The sequence below is a fragment of the Aristolochia californica genome, unplaced genomic scaffold (assembly GCF_029961685.1).
Source record: "Aristolochia californica isolate CCGP_79_NKW_82.1479 unplaced genomic scaffold, dmAriCali1.0.hap1 SCAF_8, whole genome shotgun sequence".
Classification (NCBI taxonomy): Eukaryota; Viridiplantae; Streptophyta; class Magnoliopsida; order Piperales; family Aristolochiaceae; genus Aristolochia; species Aristolochia californica.
The window spans coordinates 155,035-172,292 of NW_027182279.1; the positions used below are offsets into that span (position 1 = coordinate 155,035).

A 17,258-nucleotide genomic window follows, 5' to 3' on the forward strand; every position below is an offset into this window, starting at 1 on the left:
TTACCTTACTCGTAGACATAAATACTAACCCTGAAGACCCGGAATATAGGGCGGTTGAATGCCCGATTTCGAGCATATGGATTGCGAAAGCATGGTATGCAAGATCTAGCAAGCATGGGCGTGCCGCCGCGTGCGTTGCTTGGCAGTATGAAATAAATATCCGGGTTAAGGTTCCCCGACATCTTGAGCATCTTAAACTGTTCACTACGAAGCACGAACAGAAACCTGCCTCAAACTTTTCTGGGACGTGATATGAAAGAGACGTCTTCTTGGCGAAACTCTCGAGAACATTGAAGACTTAGGACTTGGGAGATACCCTGACAAAGTCATTCGTTTCCTCCCAGAAGCAAAAAAGAAAAACCAAAACGCCACGTTGTTGTTTAGACTTTCAAGGAATACACATAAAGGGAGTCTAAGGAGCTAAAAATTGCCAGTATCCTTTACAAAGCTTCGGGTTCAGTTTGAACTTTGAACAGATTCACACAATAGCCAAATTTCGGCGTAGGGCCGGCAACTCTGCTGAAGTAAGCTTTCCTACACAATCGAACGTCATTCTTTCATTGCTCTTGTCGCCATTTTCCTCATCCTTGCCTGATTCCTAATTTTGACCCTTTGTATACGGCTCTGTTTTGATAAATTCTCTTTAGTTTTATTTCGATTTAATCCATTTTACCCTTTCCTGTTCGCGCTGCTTTTTTTTCTCGATTTTGTTGGCGTTGAGTTTATGCAATTTCTTTGCTCTAGATAATTCTCATGTCTTTTCGTGTTTTCTTCTTCGGGCATTTTGATTTTGCACGACTAATTTTACAGAAATCGTCATTCAGCTCCCAAGTTACCAAATCCCCATTTATTTCTCTCTTTAATTTCATCTTTTTCCCGGCCGTCATCTTGAATGGTCCGAACTGAAAGGAGGCGCGACTTTCACGAGTTCCTTTTGCTTCACTTCAATTGTTAATAAAGAAAAGGTCGTTATTGTTTCATCTTTAGTTTTCTTCCTGATCCTTGCGCTTGGGAGATAATCTTTGAAATATATTATCTGATGTAGAGGCTGTGCTTGCGTCCCTTCCCGTCGTATACATTCTGTGATTTTGCTCGATTTTATAATTTGTGACTTTGTTGAATTTCTGAATATAGAATAATAATTGCCGTAATTATCGATCGGGTATACACTATTTATATAATTACAACACAGAATATAGATACAAATTGAGTTTGTCTCTGTTTCAATCACCTTTTGATCTTGGAATTGCCCTGCTGTGATGCATATATTGTTTCCTTTCTTTCTTAAACGAGATATTTCTGCTGATGCTTCGTCTTACTGTAATTAGCGTACTATTCTACATGGTGCTGGGATCGTTGCCACAGTGCATGCCGAAGAGTCATAATTTTTCGCTGCTAAGAGAATACAGGAGGAGGGATGTCAGAGGAGGCTGCAATGGAAGGCAGCTGCAAATATCAACCGCAGAGAATGGTGGTGCCACACCTTCTCGACTCTTTATCGTCTCAGACTTGCATACAGATTATCAGGAGAATATGATATGGATCAAAAGTTTGTCACATGTGAGGTTTAGACAGGACGTGCTTCTTGTGGCTGGTGATGTTGCAGAGTCCTTCAAGTGTTTTATATCTACTATGTCTTTGCTAAAGAATAGATTCCATAGCGTCTTCTATGTTCCTGGAAACCATGACCTTTGGTGCCGCAGGGAGGGAGAAAGTTATGTAAGAGCACTTCAGACGCATGCCAAATTTCCTCAAGAATGCAGTAGATTTTACATGAACCTGGAATTTTTAATCGTGTTGATAATTAGTTCATAGAATAGTCAGAATTTAATATATTTATCTCTTTCCGAACCTACAACTTGTTTTGATTTTCCTTTCCCAGTTTAATTCTCTAGAGAAGTTACATGCGTTGCTTGATGCATGTAAAGCACTTGAGGTGGAGACTGGTCCAAGAAATATTGAAGGCCTGGGTATAATTCCCTTATTTTCTTGGTATCACAAGGTAATGTATAGTTCACTTCCTTGAGATAAAATTCCAGTTCTTTTTCATTGAGGCGGCCAACAGAACTGCAGGCACGGGCATGGAATGTTCTTTTCAAGCTTGCATCTGAAGTTACTTGACAGTTTTGCAGAGCTTTGATAGAGAAAAGGACATTGTTGGCATCCGGATTCCTTCACTAGAAATGGTGACCCACTTTCTTTCTCCTTGATTTTTATCCTAGCATTCTGTATGTAAGCTAATCTGTATTGTAGTTGAAACTGCCAATGACATATCCCATCGCAATATCTGAAACTGGTTCATGTATTTGATGATTACTGTATTTAGAGCGTACCAAAAAACCTTTTGTCTGTTGCTTATAATAAGAATTCAATCTTATTTTTAGATGTTACTGACTGTTGATGAGGATTCAACAGTGGTTATTGCTTAAACCTTGGGGAAGAAAATCACCACAGGGACATTCCTGTTATACTTTGACAGGACCGAGTCTGTTATTCAATGGCAGTACACCCTTAAATATGCTCACAGTTTGGCAATCACCCTAGTAAGGGAAGGAACCTCCAACCAACAATTCACTACCGGCAGTTCCTACTCCTTGTGACTCACTTGTATCTTGGCTTTCACTTTGGGTTCATTTTGTATGCCTCTTTGATCTACTTTTGCTCTTTGAGCCCTCTTATGAATCATAGTTTTATAACTTTCTAGAAAATTAAGTTTCTTTCTGTCGCCTGGCATTTGATGGAAATCAAGAGGCTCTTCAAATAGATCCTTACTCCATTTAATCCATGTTTTCTCTGATGACTAGCTGATCATGTGTATTCAAGGCTAATCCTTTTGGTTTACTACCCATTTTTACTTGGAAAAATGCACCATTGTTCAGTTTATATGTCAAGGGGTTGAAACAACTGTCTGAGAATGACTCCAACATAGACCTCTACTTGATGAGAAGATTTGTACCTACAATTGCACTGTTCGGCAGAAACCATGAGGGCACTGTAGGGGGGGCGGGTATTTTCTTGTGAAGATTTGTTACATCTGATACTGGTTTGGAGTTAAGCTACCGGTAGTTTACATCTGATACCTTAATTTTCTTGTGAAGATTTCCTGTTCTTTTATGCTTTACTCACCTCTGTTTCCTTCCGCTTCAAAAGAATTCCCACAAATAATATTTTCTATTATAATTTGCAGGCATGTAAGGATTTCCATGCTTGCACATGGCCACAGGACCTATCAAATGGTGAAATCTCCCTTGCCCAATACTTCGACTCCATGAACGAGAAGAATCGCGATCTGATCGAAGAGATTCAGAGAGTTTGTCCTACAGTAATTACATTCTCGCACTTTGTCCCAAGGCAAGTTGTTTTTTTGTGTATGACTTACTCATTCTAGGGAATGTATCTTGTTATTCCTTGATTTGGGTGAGGCGGTAATGTATCTTGTTATTCCTTGATTTGGGTGAGGAGGTAGATATTGCAATTCCAGCTTCGGAATTACTGGTACTGGTTTTTGTTTCTTTGTTGTGTAGGCAAGAGCTATGTCCCGAGAAGAGAATGCTATTTTATCCGAAACTGCCGAAGATAATTGGCTCGGAACCTCTTGAAGCTCGCATTAGATCCATACATGGGGAAAGTGGAAACCCCTCTGCTTGTCACGTATTTGGGCACACTCATTTCTGTTGGGATTCCACCATTGCTGGCATCAGGTAATTAATTCCTTTTGGGTTGCCGAGTTTCTTAGCGTCACTATGGTATGGATTATACCCGGCCTGAACTTCAATATCGACTCCCGCAAGTCTAGGTATATTCAAGCACCCCTGGCTTACCCGAGAGAGCGGAAGAGGAGAATGAACGGAGGTGAAGATTGGCTACCGTTTTGCATATACCGTGACGGGGAATTTAGTGACAGAATATCACCGTGTTATTGGTCTGATTATTACGCAAACAACCAGAGAGAACCTGAGAACACGCGGCTAGCTCCTTGGGTTGTAAGATTTTACAGAAGGTAGCCATGAAGGAGTTCTTGTTGTAATTTGGAATTCGAAAGACATTATGATTTGCTCGAAGCAGAAGTAATTGAAATTTGAAGTCGAAGAGAGTGGCTCTGCCTTGGACTGTCAAGGTCTTAATAAATGTGTGCTAACAGGATGAAGAATGAATACAATTTGAGGAAGTTGGCGGCCTTTTATTTTACTTCATTCATTACGAGTAATCAAATCAACCTGTCAGAAATGACAACCCAGTACAAAAACGCATCAACTGAATCGTCTCTCTACACAATATGCACTATAAAAGAAAAGAGGAAGGAAAAACAAGAAAACAAAAGCAGGAAGCAAGCAAGCAACTCGGGCATTTAACAAAGGCGGAGGGAAAAGGCAATCAAACACACAGGAAGTAGCATCCAATGGTGCAAAGTCAAAATTTTATGCCAGTACTGGAACTAGTAATCTTCTGGGGCTAAAGGCTGGTGAGGATGCGGAACCTCTGCGGGGATTAGTAAATACTCGTAAATAAGAGCAGCGAGTGCAGCACCGATGAATGGACCGACCCAGTAAATCCAGTGGTGGTGCCACCTCCAGCCGACCAACGCAGGGCCAAATGCCCGAGCTGGATTCATGGAAGCGCCGTCGAATGGGCCTCCCACCAGGATGTTAGCCCCTACGATGAAGCCAATCGCAAGCGGCGCGATGGTTCCGAGAGCACCCCTTTTGGGATCGATCGCCGTTGCGTACACCGTGTAGACCAGCCCGAACGTGAGTATGATCTCCAGCAACAGGGCGTGAAACTCGCCAACACCAGCTGCCACCGTGAACCCCACCGGTCTCTGCATGTCATTGCATAATTAAACCCATGTCGTCTTCTTTCTTTCTATTCCTCTTTGATTTCGAATAGCAAAAACAGCAGAAAAAAATGTTTTTTTTTGTCACATACCATGCCATCCGTGGCGAGTCTTAGCAGGAGAGAGGCTAATATGGCACCGAGGAGCTGAGCGGTCCAGTAATAGAAGGATCGCAGGAGAGAGATCCGGCCACCCACCAGAGCACCCAGGGTGACGGCAGGGTTGACGTGCCCCCCCGAGTTGTTGAGTCCAACAGCCACCGCCACAAACAGAGCTAACGCGTGTGCTAAAGCCACTGCCACCAGCCCCGAAGCAGGAGCTTTGCCTTGATACATCTTACCTGCACGGTCGTTCATACATGCATGCAGGTGAATATTGATTAGAAGAGAGATTCATGAACTATTGTGAAAGAAATACTGACCAAGGGCCAGGACGGAGCCCTCTCCGGCAAAGACGAAGATGAAAGTGGATACAAATTCGGAGAGGGTGGCGCGAATGGAGTCCGGGTGTGTGGCCTCATCAGCTCGGCCGAATGCAAATCTACGGGCAGACATGGCGGAGAAGTATGTCACGAAGGTTGGCGGAAGGAATTTGCATGCAACAGCAGAGGAGATGGAGGAGGAGATGGAGGTGGAGGAGGTGGGAGGCAGAGCTGGCTTAAATTGGGAAAAGGTTGTTGGCGACGCGGACACGTGGCAAATGACTGTATACGAAGGGTGGCACGTAGGGAAATGTGTTGTTTGGTGGCTCTTCTGCTTACCCTCGACGGATCGTGCTTATCTCTGACGGCATATTGACAAAAACCGGAACCACCATGCAGCTCAAATATTGTCTTGTCGTTTTACACTTTTTACCACTTCACCACATAGCATCAATTCAAAGTAATCTTCTCCATGTAAAAGATTAAAACCAAATCATTGACAAAGAAATAGGTGACATAGGTGCTGTGGCTCCTGGACTTAATCCCAGGGCATTAAAGTTTTGTGAGAAATTTTTTTTTGTTTTAAATTTACACTCTAGAATGATCCAAGTCCCTGACCCGGAATAATTTTGACAGCATTCGACGAGATATCCAGTGCAGCACAGGGATCAAATGTTTGGAGACGGTGGAAGATCATTGCTGCCACTGTTCTGACTCTTCAAAGCCTCAGGGATCAAAAGAAGATTGGCATGCAATGGGTAAATCTTTTTATGGACAAGTATGATTCTAAGGTTCATTGAAAGAATTCGAATCCTCTTTACTTGATTAGTGTCTTAGCAGTCAAGATTCACTGGGAACAGAAGAGGACAGTAGTAACTTGCTGTGTGTGACCACACAGCTAGTGTTTTCTTCTGACCATCTGATAAGGGTTACATGCAGTGGGCTTCAGGTTGCCAAGAAAAAAGGTTTTACAAATTCCAAACAAGGATAAACATATGGCCTATTCTGAAAGAAGGGTTAAAGAAGGGTTGAGGCTTCAAGTTTCATAGTCATGTTCAGCCTCCATTCAGCGCTATCACCATTGCTATAATGTAGTTTTCTGCTGGTACAGGGCTTCAAATGAAGGAAGGTTTCCTTCTATTTCTCATGCCGTGAAAGAAGTTGGTGGCTCCTACTATGTTGTCCGAAAGATCCTTCAGGAGATTGATCAATCATTGAAAGTGCTGCCAGCAGCCAAGAAAGATGATGTGCCAGTGAGTAATGCAAGAGAAGAAGATCATCAGCCTTCTGAAGTGAAAAAAAAAAAAAAGTTTATTTTTTTAAAGATTAAGAAGCATGCTGTGAAGCCTGACATTATAGCAAAAGATAAGCCTCTTGTTCCTAGAGAGTTGAGAAAATCATAGAGGAAAAAGTTGCAGACCACAGAGTGATAGCTAGAAGAGAGAAGATGCAGATTTATCTCATTTTGTGATGAAAATTCATATCTTTTTCTCTTTGGAGATTTTTTAGATCCTCAATGATGATGATAAGTTTGTAGAGATGGCCACCAAGCACTATATGTGTGGTTGAGATTGAGATGGTGGTGTATGCTCTGTTTCTTCTGTTGTCCATTTATTTGTATTTGGTTCACTCTTCTTCTAAGCTGAAAAGACTCTGCATATGTGTAGAGAGGCTTCCCCAAAATGTAAGTTGTCTGACGTTTTGATGGTATTGCAACTAATTCTTCTATCAAATCATTATAGATGACTGGATTCACAGATCCCTCTCTCTCACTCCAATGGTTCATGGTGCTTTCCATGCCAGGAAATTACTGTATGAGAATGATTTATTAGGTTTTGTAGGAGTAATTGGTGAAGAGAAATTAGTCTCACTTATGCAACTCATTGAACTGTTGTATAAGGTAGACTGACTTTGATTGGCTGTGAAGCTTCCCTGAATTTATGATGTGCAGTGGTTGTAGCTGGAAAAAAAAACTGTCTTTTTATTAAATTTAAAAGTTGGGTATTTTGTTAATTAAATTTTTTTATTGGTTATTTTGGTTTAAAAAAAAACTTTATAAATAACATCTATTTGAAGAGCTCCTCCCGAGCTTCCATGATTCAATGAGGTTTTTGATGATCCTCACACCCATGGACACATTCAAGTGTTTTCCTTAACAATTCAGGTATCCGAACCACCAATCTGATGTATCACTACTTGAATGTTCGAGTGTGTTATACGTTATTAGTGAAGAATCATTTCCCTGAAATACGGAGCAGATAAAGAATAAAAAAACAGGGGGTAATAGGATTCTTCGAAAGCTGCTCCTGGTTCATAAACCAGTGAATAACTGTATGCGCATGAACTCACGTGGTAGATAATCAGTTCAGCTTCTCCTCTCTTCGTGAGAAACCTCGATGCACTCTCTGTGGCTATGGATCCTGTGAATAAGAAGAAGAAGACCAGATTTTCTTGGAGAATCGACTCTCTTATCAGATTTATATTAAAGGATCACTTTTCGTATCTGGGGTAAGCTGCATCAACTCGCTACACAGCCTCCCACTCGAAAGATTCTCGAGAGTGGAGAGAATGAAGGAATCCAATGCCCCACCACCGAATTGAGAGGAACGAAAGCGTGGATCCCGATCAAATCTCGCCTCCTTCTGTGAGTCAGGTGACTCGGAAGCAATGTCCATTATCCGTTCACCAGTCCCTACACAAGTAGATGCAACATGCAGAGCAGTGCCATCCTTTCTTCTCCTACTTACTACAGTTGAGATCTGGACTGCTGAAGGAAGTAATGCATGATGGGGGGACCTGGATTTCAGCCATTCGATGGATCCAAGAGTGTGTTATTGTCAAAATTTAAACAACAACACCGCCGGTGGTCTCCGATCTAGAGAAGGCGTCGGTGCCTGTCAGCAGCACAACCCTAACCCACTGGTCAAGCTCCCTGTTGTCTGCTTGGATCACTATGTGACTCAGTGACACCCTGAATTGTTTTTTATGTTGACCATCCTCAACTCATTATATTGTAGTTAGAGAATTTCCGCGAGATTTCAAACCTCTCAATAAATTCAAAATCTAACAACCTACTACAGACTGAAAATAGAGATACTTTGACCTACAGATTTCAATATATTTCCGTCGAGGATGGAGGCGATTCTATAAATAGGAAGATAGAGTAACGTTACAGTTCATTCCTGACCTTGAGTGAGCGAGTGTCAAGTGTAAGCAGTAGCTGAAGCTGTTAGTGTGAGTGTATCATGGAGGCTCGCACTACTTCCGTGATCTCTCTTGCCTTGCTCCTCGTTTCCTTGTTGGGTGAGGCCCACGCCGACCTCTACGGCAACCCGTCGCAGCCGCCTCCATCGGGTCCAGCCCCACCTCCACCGTTCCAAGTGGCAGGAAGCCTTTCTCCCCACAGCATTACCTCTGCGACAACCGCAGTAGCAAATGCTTTAAGAAGGATATCAAGTGCCCACAGCAGTGCCCCGAGTTCAAACCAGCTGATCCCACTGGCAAGGCCTGCTTCGTAGACTGCAACCTCTCCCAAGTGCGAAGCTGTTTGCAGAAGTGAGTACTGAGTAGTACTGTCATCTCTCTCTCTCTCTCTCTCTCTCTCTCTCTCTCTCTCTCTCTTGTACGTATAGACTGCAGATTGATAGCAGCAGATTGAACAAACGTGAATGTATACATGTGACTGCAGACCGGAAGCCCAACTGCGAGGGAATCGGAGCAGCATGCTACGACCCAAGATTCATCGGAGGAGACGGGATCATGTTCTACTTTCACGGCAAAGCTGACCGGACCTTCAGCTTGGTCTCCGACACCAACCTTCAGATCAACGCCCGCTTCATTGGCCGTCGTCCCGAAGGAAGGGCACGCGACAACACCTGGATTCAGGTTCTGGGAATCATGTTCGGTACCCACACCTTCACCTTGGCCGCCAAGAAGGTCGCCCAATGGGACGACGCCGTCGACCAGTTCGACTTCTCCTACGACGGTACCCCACTCACCATGGACGCCGGCCATCTCTCCTCTTGGGCAGCACCCAATAGCCCACTCTCTCGAGCGTACATCCCGCGTCAACAGCATCGCCCTTACGCTCCCAGAAGTCGCCGAGATCTCCGTCAACATCGTCCCCATCACAAAGGAAGACGACCGCATCCACAACTATCAGATCCCCGCCGACGATAGCTTCGCCCACGAGGTGCAGTTCAAGTTCTTCAACATGTCGGAGAAAGTGGAAGGAATGCTGGGTCAGACTTATCGTCCGGACTTTGTGAACCCGGTGAAGAGGGGTGCTTCCATGCCAATCATGGGTGGGGAGCACAAGTACAATACCTCTGCTCTGAGCAACGGCCGTGGAATCGTATCCACTAAAAATAACTAAATCTTAAGAAACTTTTGTTTCAACTAATAAACTTAACATATTTATTATCATTAATTCATATGAAACTATCATTAACGCTTATGACAATGATAACGTGGATGAATTATATCACCTTCCCTTAGAAAAACTATTGTAAGCAAAATTAGCCAGCTAACAAAAGTTTGAAAAGGAGATTTGAGCTTCTTCTCGTAAGCCAAAACAGACACGGACACTAAAATTCAACCTGCACAAGGTTCCCAGCGTTTTGACTTCCCCACTTCTTCAAATGAAACAAGGGAACACGAAAATATAGTGTATTCACTAATCATCATCATCATTATCTGAGTTTTCATAAGCTAAGCCCAGTAAACTCTTGACAGCATTCTGTGGATTGGTCCCTCTTCTTGTCTCCGTGCACGAACTTGTGGATGGGCACCCTTCAGCCAAACTTCGACTGGTTTTCTCACTAGCTGATGTTTGAAGAGCTGAAATAAAACTAGATGCTTGAGTCGAGCTGGTCTGATTTGCATTTGGTGAATCTTGACTAGCTGAAGCTGGGCTGGATTGACTCACATCAGATGGGCTTGATACTCTTTGTCGTTTTGGTTTGATCGCCACCATACCCTTCAGAAGGTCCTGTTGTCTGTACTTCCACAAAAAATAAATTATGACAAGATAAGCAGTTGAATTGCTCGAACATCAAAGGTAGAGAATGAGAAATAAGGACAAAATTGTACCTGATGCCACTTTTTGACTTGGGTTCTACACGTAATGGCAGGGGCACCAAAGCAGGTGAAGAATCGGCCAACCTTGCTGCTTTGTGTCTGATAGTTAAGGAAAGCAAAGTAACTCAGAAATAAAGTCTCTTAAAATAACCAAAATAAAACTTTTGAAAGTAACAGCTGCCCAAGGATATCTTAAAAGCATCAAATGCCCGTTTCTCTGTTCGTCGTAGTAGGCGCTCAGCATCCTCCTCAGCTTCCATCTGTTCCTTGAGATACAGCAAATCATCACTATCCAAAGCTGCATTTGAATTCAAGTAAAAGTTATACTTCAATAAAGTGGTAAAGAAAATTAGAAGTGTATGTGTCTTTGTATGTGCATGTGACTGCTGAGACAGAACAGATACCGCCTCTCCCATGAAGGTATCCTCCACGTTCTCCTGCAACCTCTTGCATCTGCTTGCATCAACAGCCCGGTAGGAGAAGCCATGATCCCTGCCAGGGCATGTTATCAGCAACTCCACTCGAAAATAAAAGGCAGTAGTATGAAATTACAGATAACTACATAATTCCAAAACTCCACAAGAAATAAATGAAAACAAGATCTTCCTGCCACCAGAGAAAGCTATCCTTGCTCCAACTAGCCCACCCAAATTCCTACACCATTGGACTAGCGATAACTACCCTACAGCTACACCATATCAAATCAAACTTGATGCAACCAGCAGACCCAACTCAACCTAATAAGGACCTACTAAGCAACCTGAATTTTCTAGGTTGGCTAGCCTCTCCCCAAGCCATCCCCTTTTAAAGTCACTGTTTCTACAAGGATCCCAAACAAACCTATACTGAAAAAAAAAAAAACGGCACCTTCCTTCCATTCCAGTATAGAAAACTAATAACAAAACATCAATTTCAGCAAATAAAATCCTTTTTCCTCAAGAAAGGAAATGAATTCTGACATGACATTTTCATTTCTGCTTCTTCCGCTCATAATTTCTCCAAAACCAGATTATTAGAAATAACCCACTTGAAATGGCTGCTGACTGACTTCCCTCGGGAGCCCTTCTCAATGGAAACCTTTAAAAAAAAAAAAGGCTGCTGACCTTCTCATACTTCTCAACAACAACAACAACAACAAAAATGCGGACTTTCAACTCCAATAAACATCTTAAGTCATAATTTAATACAATTCAGGGCCTCCCTGAGACTGACCAACAGTCATGCCAACATATTGTTGGAGTACTTTATATGTGTACATGTAGTCCCTCTTAGTTGTTTAGTTCCACTGAAGAGATAGGATGTTATTGGGTGTCTTTTATTTCAGTTATTTGTTGCTTTAGTTATTTTTATGCAAAGTAGTTCTAGAGGGTCAATAAGATCAATTCATGTAATCTTTAACTTAGGTTGCATAATTAAAGAGGTTTAGGGACAAATGTTTATCTTCTAACCTGGTGCTGGCTCGTACCTTTTTTTCTCCTTCTGTCTTCATCTATTTCTCCTCTTTTTTCTTTGTTTCTTCTTCACTCGTCTTCTTTTCCTTCTTCAAAGATTTCTTTTGTACAGATTTTATCACATATAAAGGAAAGAAAAGAGGAAGAACAGCCTACTTCCATGGCCAGAACACTAGGCCGATCGATAATACACCCTCTCTGTAACAAGTTTTTCAAATGTCGCTCACAGGGATCAAAGCTATTCACATTAGAAAATCTCACTAGAACTGCTCCTTTTTTACCGGTAACTTCCAATTTTTGTCTTTTATAGAGCTCATTAGGGGAAAACACCATTTAATGGTTGGTACTAAAAGTCAAGCAACTGATTTTTCACATCAAGATTTTTTTTTCAACATCAAGATTGAAGAAACAGAAAAGTAATTTTTTCCCCAAACGTTGTTATTCTTAGGAAGAACTTTCTGTAAAAGAACAATTGATCTTACTGGTATAATCAAGCTGATTGCAGTTAGAACATGAAGATTTTTCTTACCTTTTTTAAGTTTTAACCCATTTTCCTTTCTGCATGTAAGATTTATATGTATTGCATAAATACACACTTTGCAGGTATTCAAACTAGTAGACTGCCACAATAAAACGAGGGAGACATTGTTTACACTTTACACTTAACTACCAATTCTAGACTCTAGTGAAGCGATTAAAGAGCTGCTTCAGTACCAAACCAGAGTTCAGGGTATAAAGGTTTCACTAGGACCAGGAAATTCTTGTAAGTCTTGAAGTTACAGAAAAACTTTTAATGGGTTAGCTTGGATTCTTGAGATACAAATAAAAAGGAATCAGTAACTTTTGGAAGCAAGCTACATCCAAGAAAGGCAAAATCCACAAGAGCACATATAAGAGAAAGTTTTGCTTGTTACTGAACTAATAGTAAAACAACAAGCACAATGGATTACATTCCACTCGAATATAACAAGGCTTATAATCTTTCACTGAATGAAGCAGCTGAATTTCACTAAAAACTGAATCTTCCTCTCATGCCCACATAAAAAAATACACTCATATTTCAAAAGAGCAAATGCAAGCAACATACTGGCAATAGAAGGGCCGATTCGCTAACCTTTGCCACCATACGTTGGAAAGTGATATCTTCATCGTCGATCTTATCCTTCCCTTTTCCCCATTTTTTATCTGAAATGGATACTTTCCCATATCAGTTCAAGCAATGAATGAAGGCCAGAAATTACAAAATTTAGCAGCACGTCAGCAGAGAGTACAGAGTTCGTGCTGTGTATGTCCTTCGCAGCAAGAGAACAAAGCACCAACAGAAACAGATAAGAATCACGCCAGCTTTCGTATTGGATCACGCCTCTCTCTATATATTTTTATAGTGGTAGTTTTTAATCTTCTTCTCATCCAAAATCTAAGGTTAACAAAGGAACAAATTCAACGCTAGAAAGGGCATACGGAGAAAAAGGGTAAATCCAGAGAGAGGAAACTAAATAAAACCTCAATCCGCCATTTCTCCAATCCACCCATCTTCGTTAAAGGAAAACCCAGGCAAAGAATATTAAGCAGAAACACGGAAGAACACGCACACACATCAGGGGAAGGGATAACAATACCTTTGGGATCGCTGAGATTAGTGTATTCTCGAACTTCTCTCCCCGCCATATCGATAAAATTCAAGTATCGAATGTCAAAAGCTATGGAAACCAAAGACGATTCTCTGAATGATAGCTAATAAATTGCAAATCTTAAACTCTTAACTTCCACTTCCAGGCGTCAATCGAGTGGACCAAAAATACCTAAACCGAGGCTACAGGAAGTCCTGGACTATTTAGCCCTATATTTATTAAATTAATCAAATCAGTAAATAAATGAATAGAATTTTTCATAAAATTATATTATATAAATAAACAACTTGTCAACTTTCTTTTTACAAGGGTGTGTGCAAGTCGTGTTTGGATTAGGTTTCTTTACAAGTTTGGAAATCTAACCCCATCCCTATCATATCCTATAAAATGACACAAAGCCTACAATAATTAGTTGTAACATTAGTCAATGTGTATCAAATTGACTTCTTAATGCATTTTATAAGTAGGTTTGTGGATCATGGTTAAGGTGTAAATGAGCAAATTTGCATTAAGTTCTAGGCCCCTTAAAAAATCAAGTCGAGTAGGTTTACATTGCTTCAACTTCTCTGCTAAACCCTAAACCCTGAACCCTCTGTTTACCCCTAAGTATTTAAAACTAATACTTGATTTTAGACATAAAAAGTCTGGAAACTATTCTTGGATTGAAGAATCCAATATGAAAAAAATTAAAATAAAAAAAGGGACTTGAATAAGATAAAACTTAGTCCAAATAAATAATACATTTGGGATTCATACGATCCTGCAAAAACAATCAATAATGATTTATGTACCTTAAAAATATTGAACCTCCGTTTTTATACATTTGATGTGCAGGTCGATCTGACCATTTATAAGAAAAAAAAAAACTTTTTCATATATACAAAGTCATAATGAACAAGAGATGTTTTATCTAGGGAGAGAATCCTGCTCCGTGCCGTGTTAAGCTGATCTGAAGTCCATTGACTAGTCGAGCTGAAGGGAAGAAGGACATCTCCTCCTCCTTTACTTGCGTCCACCTGCTCAAGCCCAGAAAGGATGCCAATGTGAGGCTTGAGTGATCAAATGAGAGAGAATTAAAACGTCTGCGAGAGAGAGGAGAAGATGGTGAAAACCTGTATCGGGCAGCGAAGTAATGGAGAAAAAGAGCGATTTGAAGTCTGGACAGTTCAGCTCCTGGGCAAAACCGAGCTCCTCCTCCAAAGGGAGCATAGAAGGGGCTACTTCTCCAGTTCCTCTTGTCCTACAAAAGAGTTTGAACGATAATTAGATTAGATGTACAGACAGCTAGCCATGAAAGCTACATGGTGAAATTAACCAGTAAATTCAGTAAAAGGCTCCGTTGTGGTGACTACAATCACTATACCTGGTTCTCGGGTTCCATCCACCTCCATGGATTGAAATCAAGAGCGCCCTTGTAAAAGCTCTCATCCAGGTGCACTGCTGAAAGAAATGGAACCACGAAGCACCCCTTTGGAATTACAAAACCTGCAGGCAATCTTCAAGTCACTTAGGAACTGGGTTTTGCCAATCAACAAGAATGTTCTTGAAACAGAAAATTGAGTTGTAAAATGTTGTGATTATGCTTAATTAATTACCTTGATATTCTACATCTTCCTTCGCTTCTCTCATTAACCAGATTGCTATACCCCCAATTCGCAGTGTTTCATCAATGACCTGCAGATTTTCAGTTTGCAAGTAAGAATTTGTACCTTTGACAGACAATATTTGCAGATTATACGTATATGCGTTAGAAAGCTCCCTTATATTAATGAAAAGAGTGAACACGTAAATATGACTAACGCATTGAGTGAATGGCATAGCCTTGTAGTCCTCCCATGTGAGCATCTGGTCGCCGTTGGTATCCCTTCTTACGCTCTCGTGCTCCCCCTGTAGAAGTTTAACGAATCGTAATTAAAGAGAAATATGTTAGATTTTCCAGTTGAGATTTCAAGTTCTGCTTTTGTGTACAGATTCTATTCTTACCAGTAGTTGCTTCAGTGCCGCTGGACATTTGGTGAGGAAATAGACGGCAAAAAGCATGGTTTTGGCTGTTGTTTCGTTCCCAGCAAAGAGTAGATTGATGATGAAGTCTGCAATAGCTTCGTCTGGTAAGTTTTCCTCTTCCAGTAATCGAACAAGCACTCCGTTGCTAACTTGTGTTGCTTCTTCTCCTTGCCTCCTAACCTTGATGATCTTGTTAATCTTGCTAATGATAGTTTCCCTTGCCTGAAACATTTAACAAATTCATGAGAGACGGAGCTAATTGCTCATGACAGCTCTTTACTACAAATTAAACATGGAGAAATTAAGCCGATAACGAAGAAGCGGAAATATTGCTGCTAGGTGATGTTGTCACCTTCATGGCAGTGTAGTAAGCAAAACCCGGCAATTTGATCGGAACAGAGAGGCAACCGTCGACGAAACCCGAAAACAAACCGGCCATCTCGTTTACTTCAGACTCGCTGGAAACTCCCAGGAGCTGATTAACCATCAGATTGATGGCCAACTGCATGAACAAATTAATAAGTTACATACTTACTTACCAAGGTCAACTATTTTCAGAATCGTAACAGTAAGATCAGGTGAATGAAAAAGGAAGACGGACCTTCCTGCAGACATCCTGAAGACAGATGACCTGGTTGTCCTGGAAATGATCAAGGACTTGTAGCATAACCATCTGAATGTCCTTCAAGAAGTGGAACTTGAGCTTCTCCATCCTCATCATGTTCACAGCGATTCCATGTAGTTTGCGCTGTTGCTCTCCCTGAACCGTGATTACGCCGTTCTTCCCCACCAAATCTCTGAAAGACTTGGGATAACATGATTTGAAGAGCTTCCCCTCGTTTCCCATTATATACCTATTAAACATGGGATCTGCTGAGACCACCGCTTGTTTTCCGAACACCCGACATGAAAATATCCTTCCATACCTGAGTCCAGAGAAAACGAGAACTATTACAAGCTCGATAACAGCTCTCATCGACCTACCCAATTATGGGGACTTCATGTACACGTCTTACTTGCACAAAAAAATCAAAAACAAGAATCAGGACTACTTCATGATCTTCTCCTATATATTACCTTCTAACCTGCTGTTCCACGAAACGAGGTGGATGTGAACTCGCAACAGCCAAGTACCAGCCAATGCTGTGGCCGATCAAAGGCCACCCCTTACCCCCCGGCGGCAGTTTCGACGGACTTCTGCTCCTTTTTCGATCTTCGAGCAGCTGCACCAAAATCACGATGAACAAGAAGGCAAGTACGGCGATGGAGATGGTCCAAGCGTCCAAGTACTTGTCTTCCATTTCAGCACGAGTCGTGATTGAAGAGCAGGTCTCTGCCACCAACTCTTTTTTGAGCATAGATCAGACCTGATACCTATTAAAGAGGATATACAGTTCGAGCAAGTAAGTCAATTAATCTAGAAAATAATCTGTTCAACTAAGAATCGCTTTCAGTTAACATGCTTTTTTTTATAAAAAAAAAAAAAAAAATCCACTGGAACCGGCAAGAGGCCATAAGTAAATGAAGAGCATAGTCTTGTTGATGCAATCGTATGACATTCAAAACCACGTCGCATGAAGTTGCGAATTAATCTATTTCAGGAAATCATCAAAACTTGCTAACAGAACAATAATTCAAGTATAGAGAATAGCAGACATCCCGCACTCCATGGATGTGTGCATCAGACGCTTCCCTCAGGCCATACTTAAAAACAAATTTGTCGTAAAAAATGGCGGTCTCCTCGTTGATACAGTTGTTATGATTGTAAGCCACGTCTGTTATGGATACAACTAGTGGAAGAAAGTGAAGGCCATTTCTTTTCTTAATACTTTCTAGAG

At 41.4% G+C, this 17,258-nt stretch overlaps 4 protein-coding genes and 1 pseudogene across 7 annotated transcripts; 2 read left to right on the forward strand and 3 right to left on the reverse strand.

Moving 5' to 3' along the window:
• The first annotated feature begins 267 nt into the window (after window positions 1-267).
• Window positions 268-4,170, forward strand: LOC137939095 (uncharacterized). Its single transcript, XM_068784286.1, has 7 exons — window positions 268-524; window positions 1,329-1,719; window positions 1,883-2,002; window positions 2,133-2,186; window positions 3,188-3,351; window positions 3,525-3,701; window positions 3,797-4,170. Exons 2-7 carry the CDS (start codon window positions 1,342-1,344, stop codon window positions 4,002-4,004), a joined length of 1,101 nt encoding a protein of 366 aa, XP_068640387.1. The 5' UTR covers window positions 268-524; window positions 1,329-1,341; the 3' UTR covers window positions 4,005-4,170.
• On the reverse strand, window positions 4,169-5,388 carry LOC137938613 (probable aquaporin TIP3-2). The gene is made up of 3 exons (XM_068783573.1): window positions 5,256-5,388; window positions 4,927-5,174; window positions 4,169-4,819 (listed from the first exon to the last, which is right to left on the reverse strand). The coding sequence occupies exons 1-3, from the start codon at window positions 5,386-5,388 to the stop codon at window positions 4,436-4,438; spliced, it is 765 nt and encodes a 254-aa protein (XP_068639674.1). The 3' UTR covers window positions 4,169-4,435.
• On the forward strand, window positions 5,387-9,630 carry LOC137939343 (uncharacterized; annotated as a pseudogene).
• A 135-nt stretch (window positions 9,631-9,765) lies between these two features.
• On the reverse strand, window positions 9,766-13,577 carry LOC137939274 (uncharacterized). Of its 4 annotated transcripts, XM_068784515.1 has the most exons (7): window positions 13,405-13,577; window positions 12,900-12,970; window positions 10,739-10,787; window positions 10,525-10,632; window positions 10,347-10,428; window positions 10,183-10,252; window positions 9,766-10,094 (listed from the first exon to the last, which is right to left on the reverse strand). In XM_068784515.1, the coding sequence occupies exons 1-7, from the start codon at window positions 13,451-13,453 to the stop codon at window positions 9,966-9,968; spliced, it is 558 nt and encodes a 185-aa protein (XP_068640616.1). In that variant the 5' UTR covers window positions 13,454-13,577; the 3' UTR covers window positions 9,766-9,965. The 4 variants fall into 4 exon arrangements, with proteins under 4 accessions (XP_068640616.1, XP_068640613.1, XP_068640614.1 ...); XM_068784512.1 differs by having other exon boundaries at window positions 9,766-10,252; XM_068784513.1 differs by lacking the exon at window positions 13,405-13,577 and having other exon boundaries at window positions 9,766-10,252; window positions 10,739-10,826; window positions 12,900-12,972.
• A 749-nt stretch (window positions 13,578-14,326) lies between these two features.
• LOC137939345 (abietadienol/abietadienal oxidase-like) lies at window positions 14,327-16,721 on the reverse strand. The gene is made up of 9 exons (XM_068784625.1): window positions 16,498-16,721; window positions 16,022-16,346; window positions 15,773-15,922; window positions 15,400-15,642; window positions 15,217-15,303; window positions 15,012-15,090; window positions 14,780-14,901; window positions 14,529-14,656; window positions 14,327-14,432 (listed from the first exon to the last, which is right to left on the reverse strand). The coding sequence occupies exons 1-9, from the start codon at window positions 16,719-16,721 to the stop codon at window positions 14,327-14,329; spliced, it is 1,464 nt and encodes a 487-aa protein (XP_068640726.1).
• Window positions 16,722-17,258: the final 537 nt, after the last annotated feature.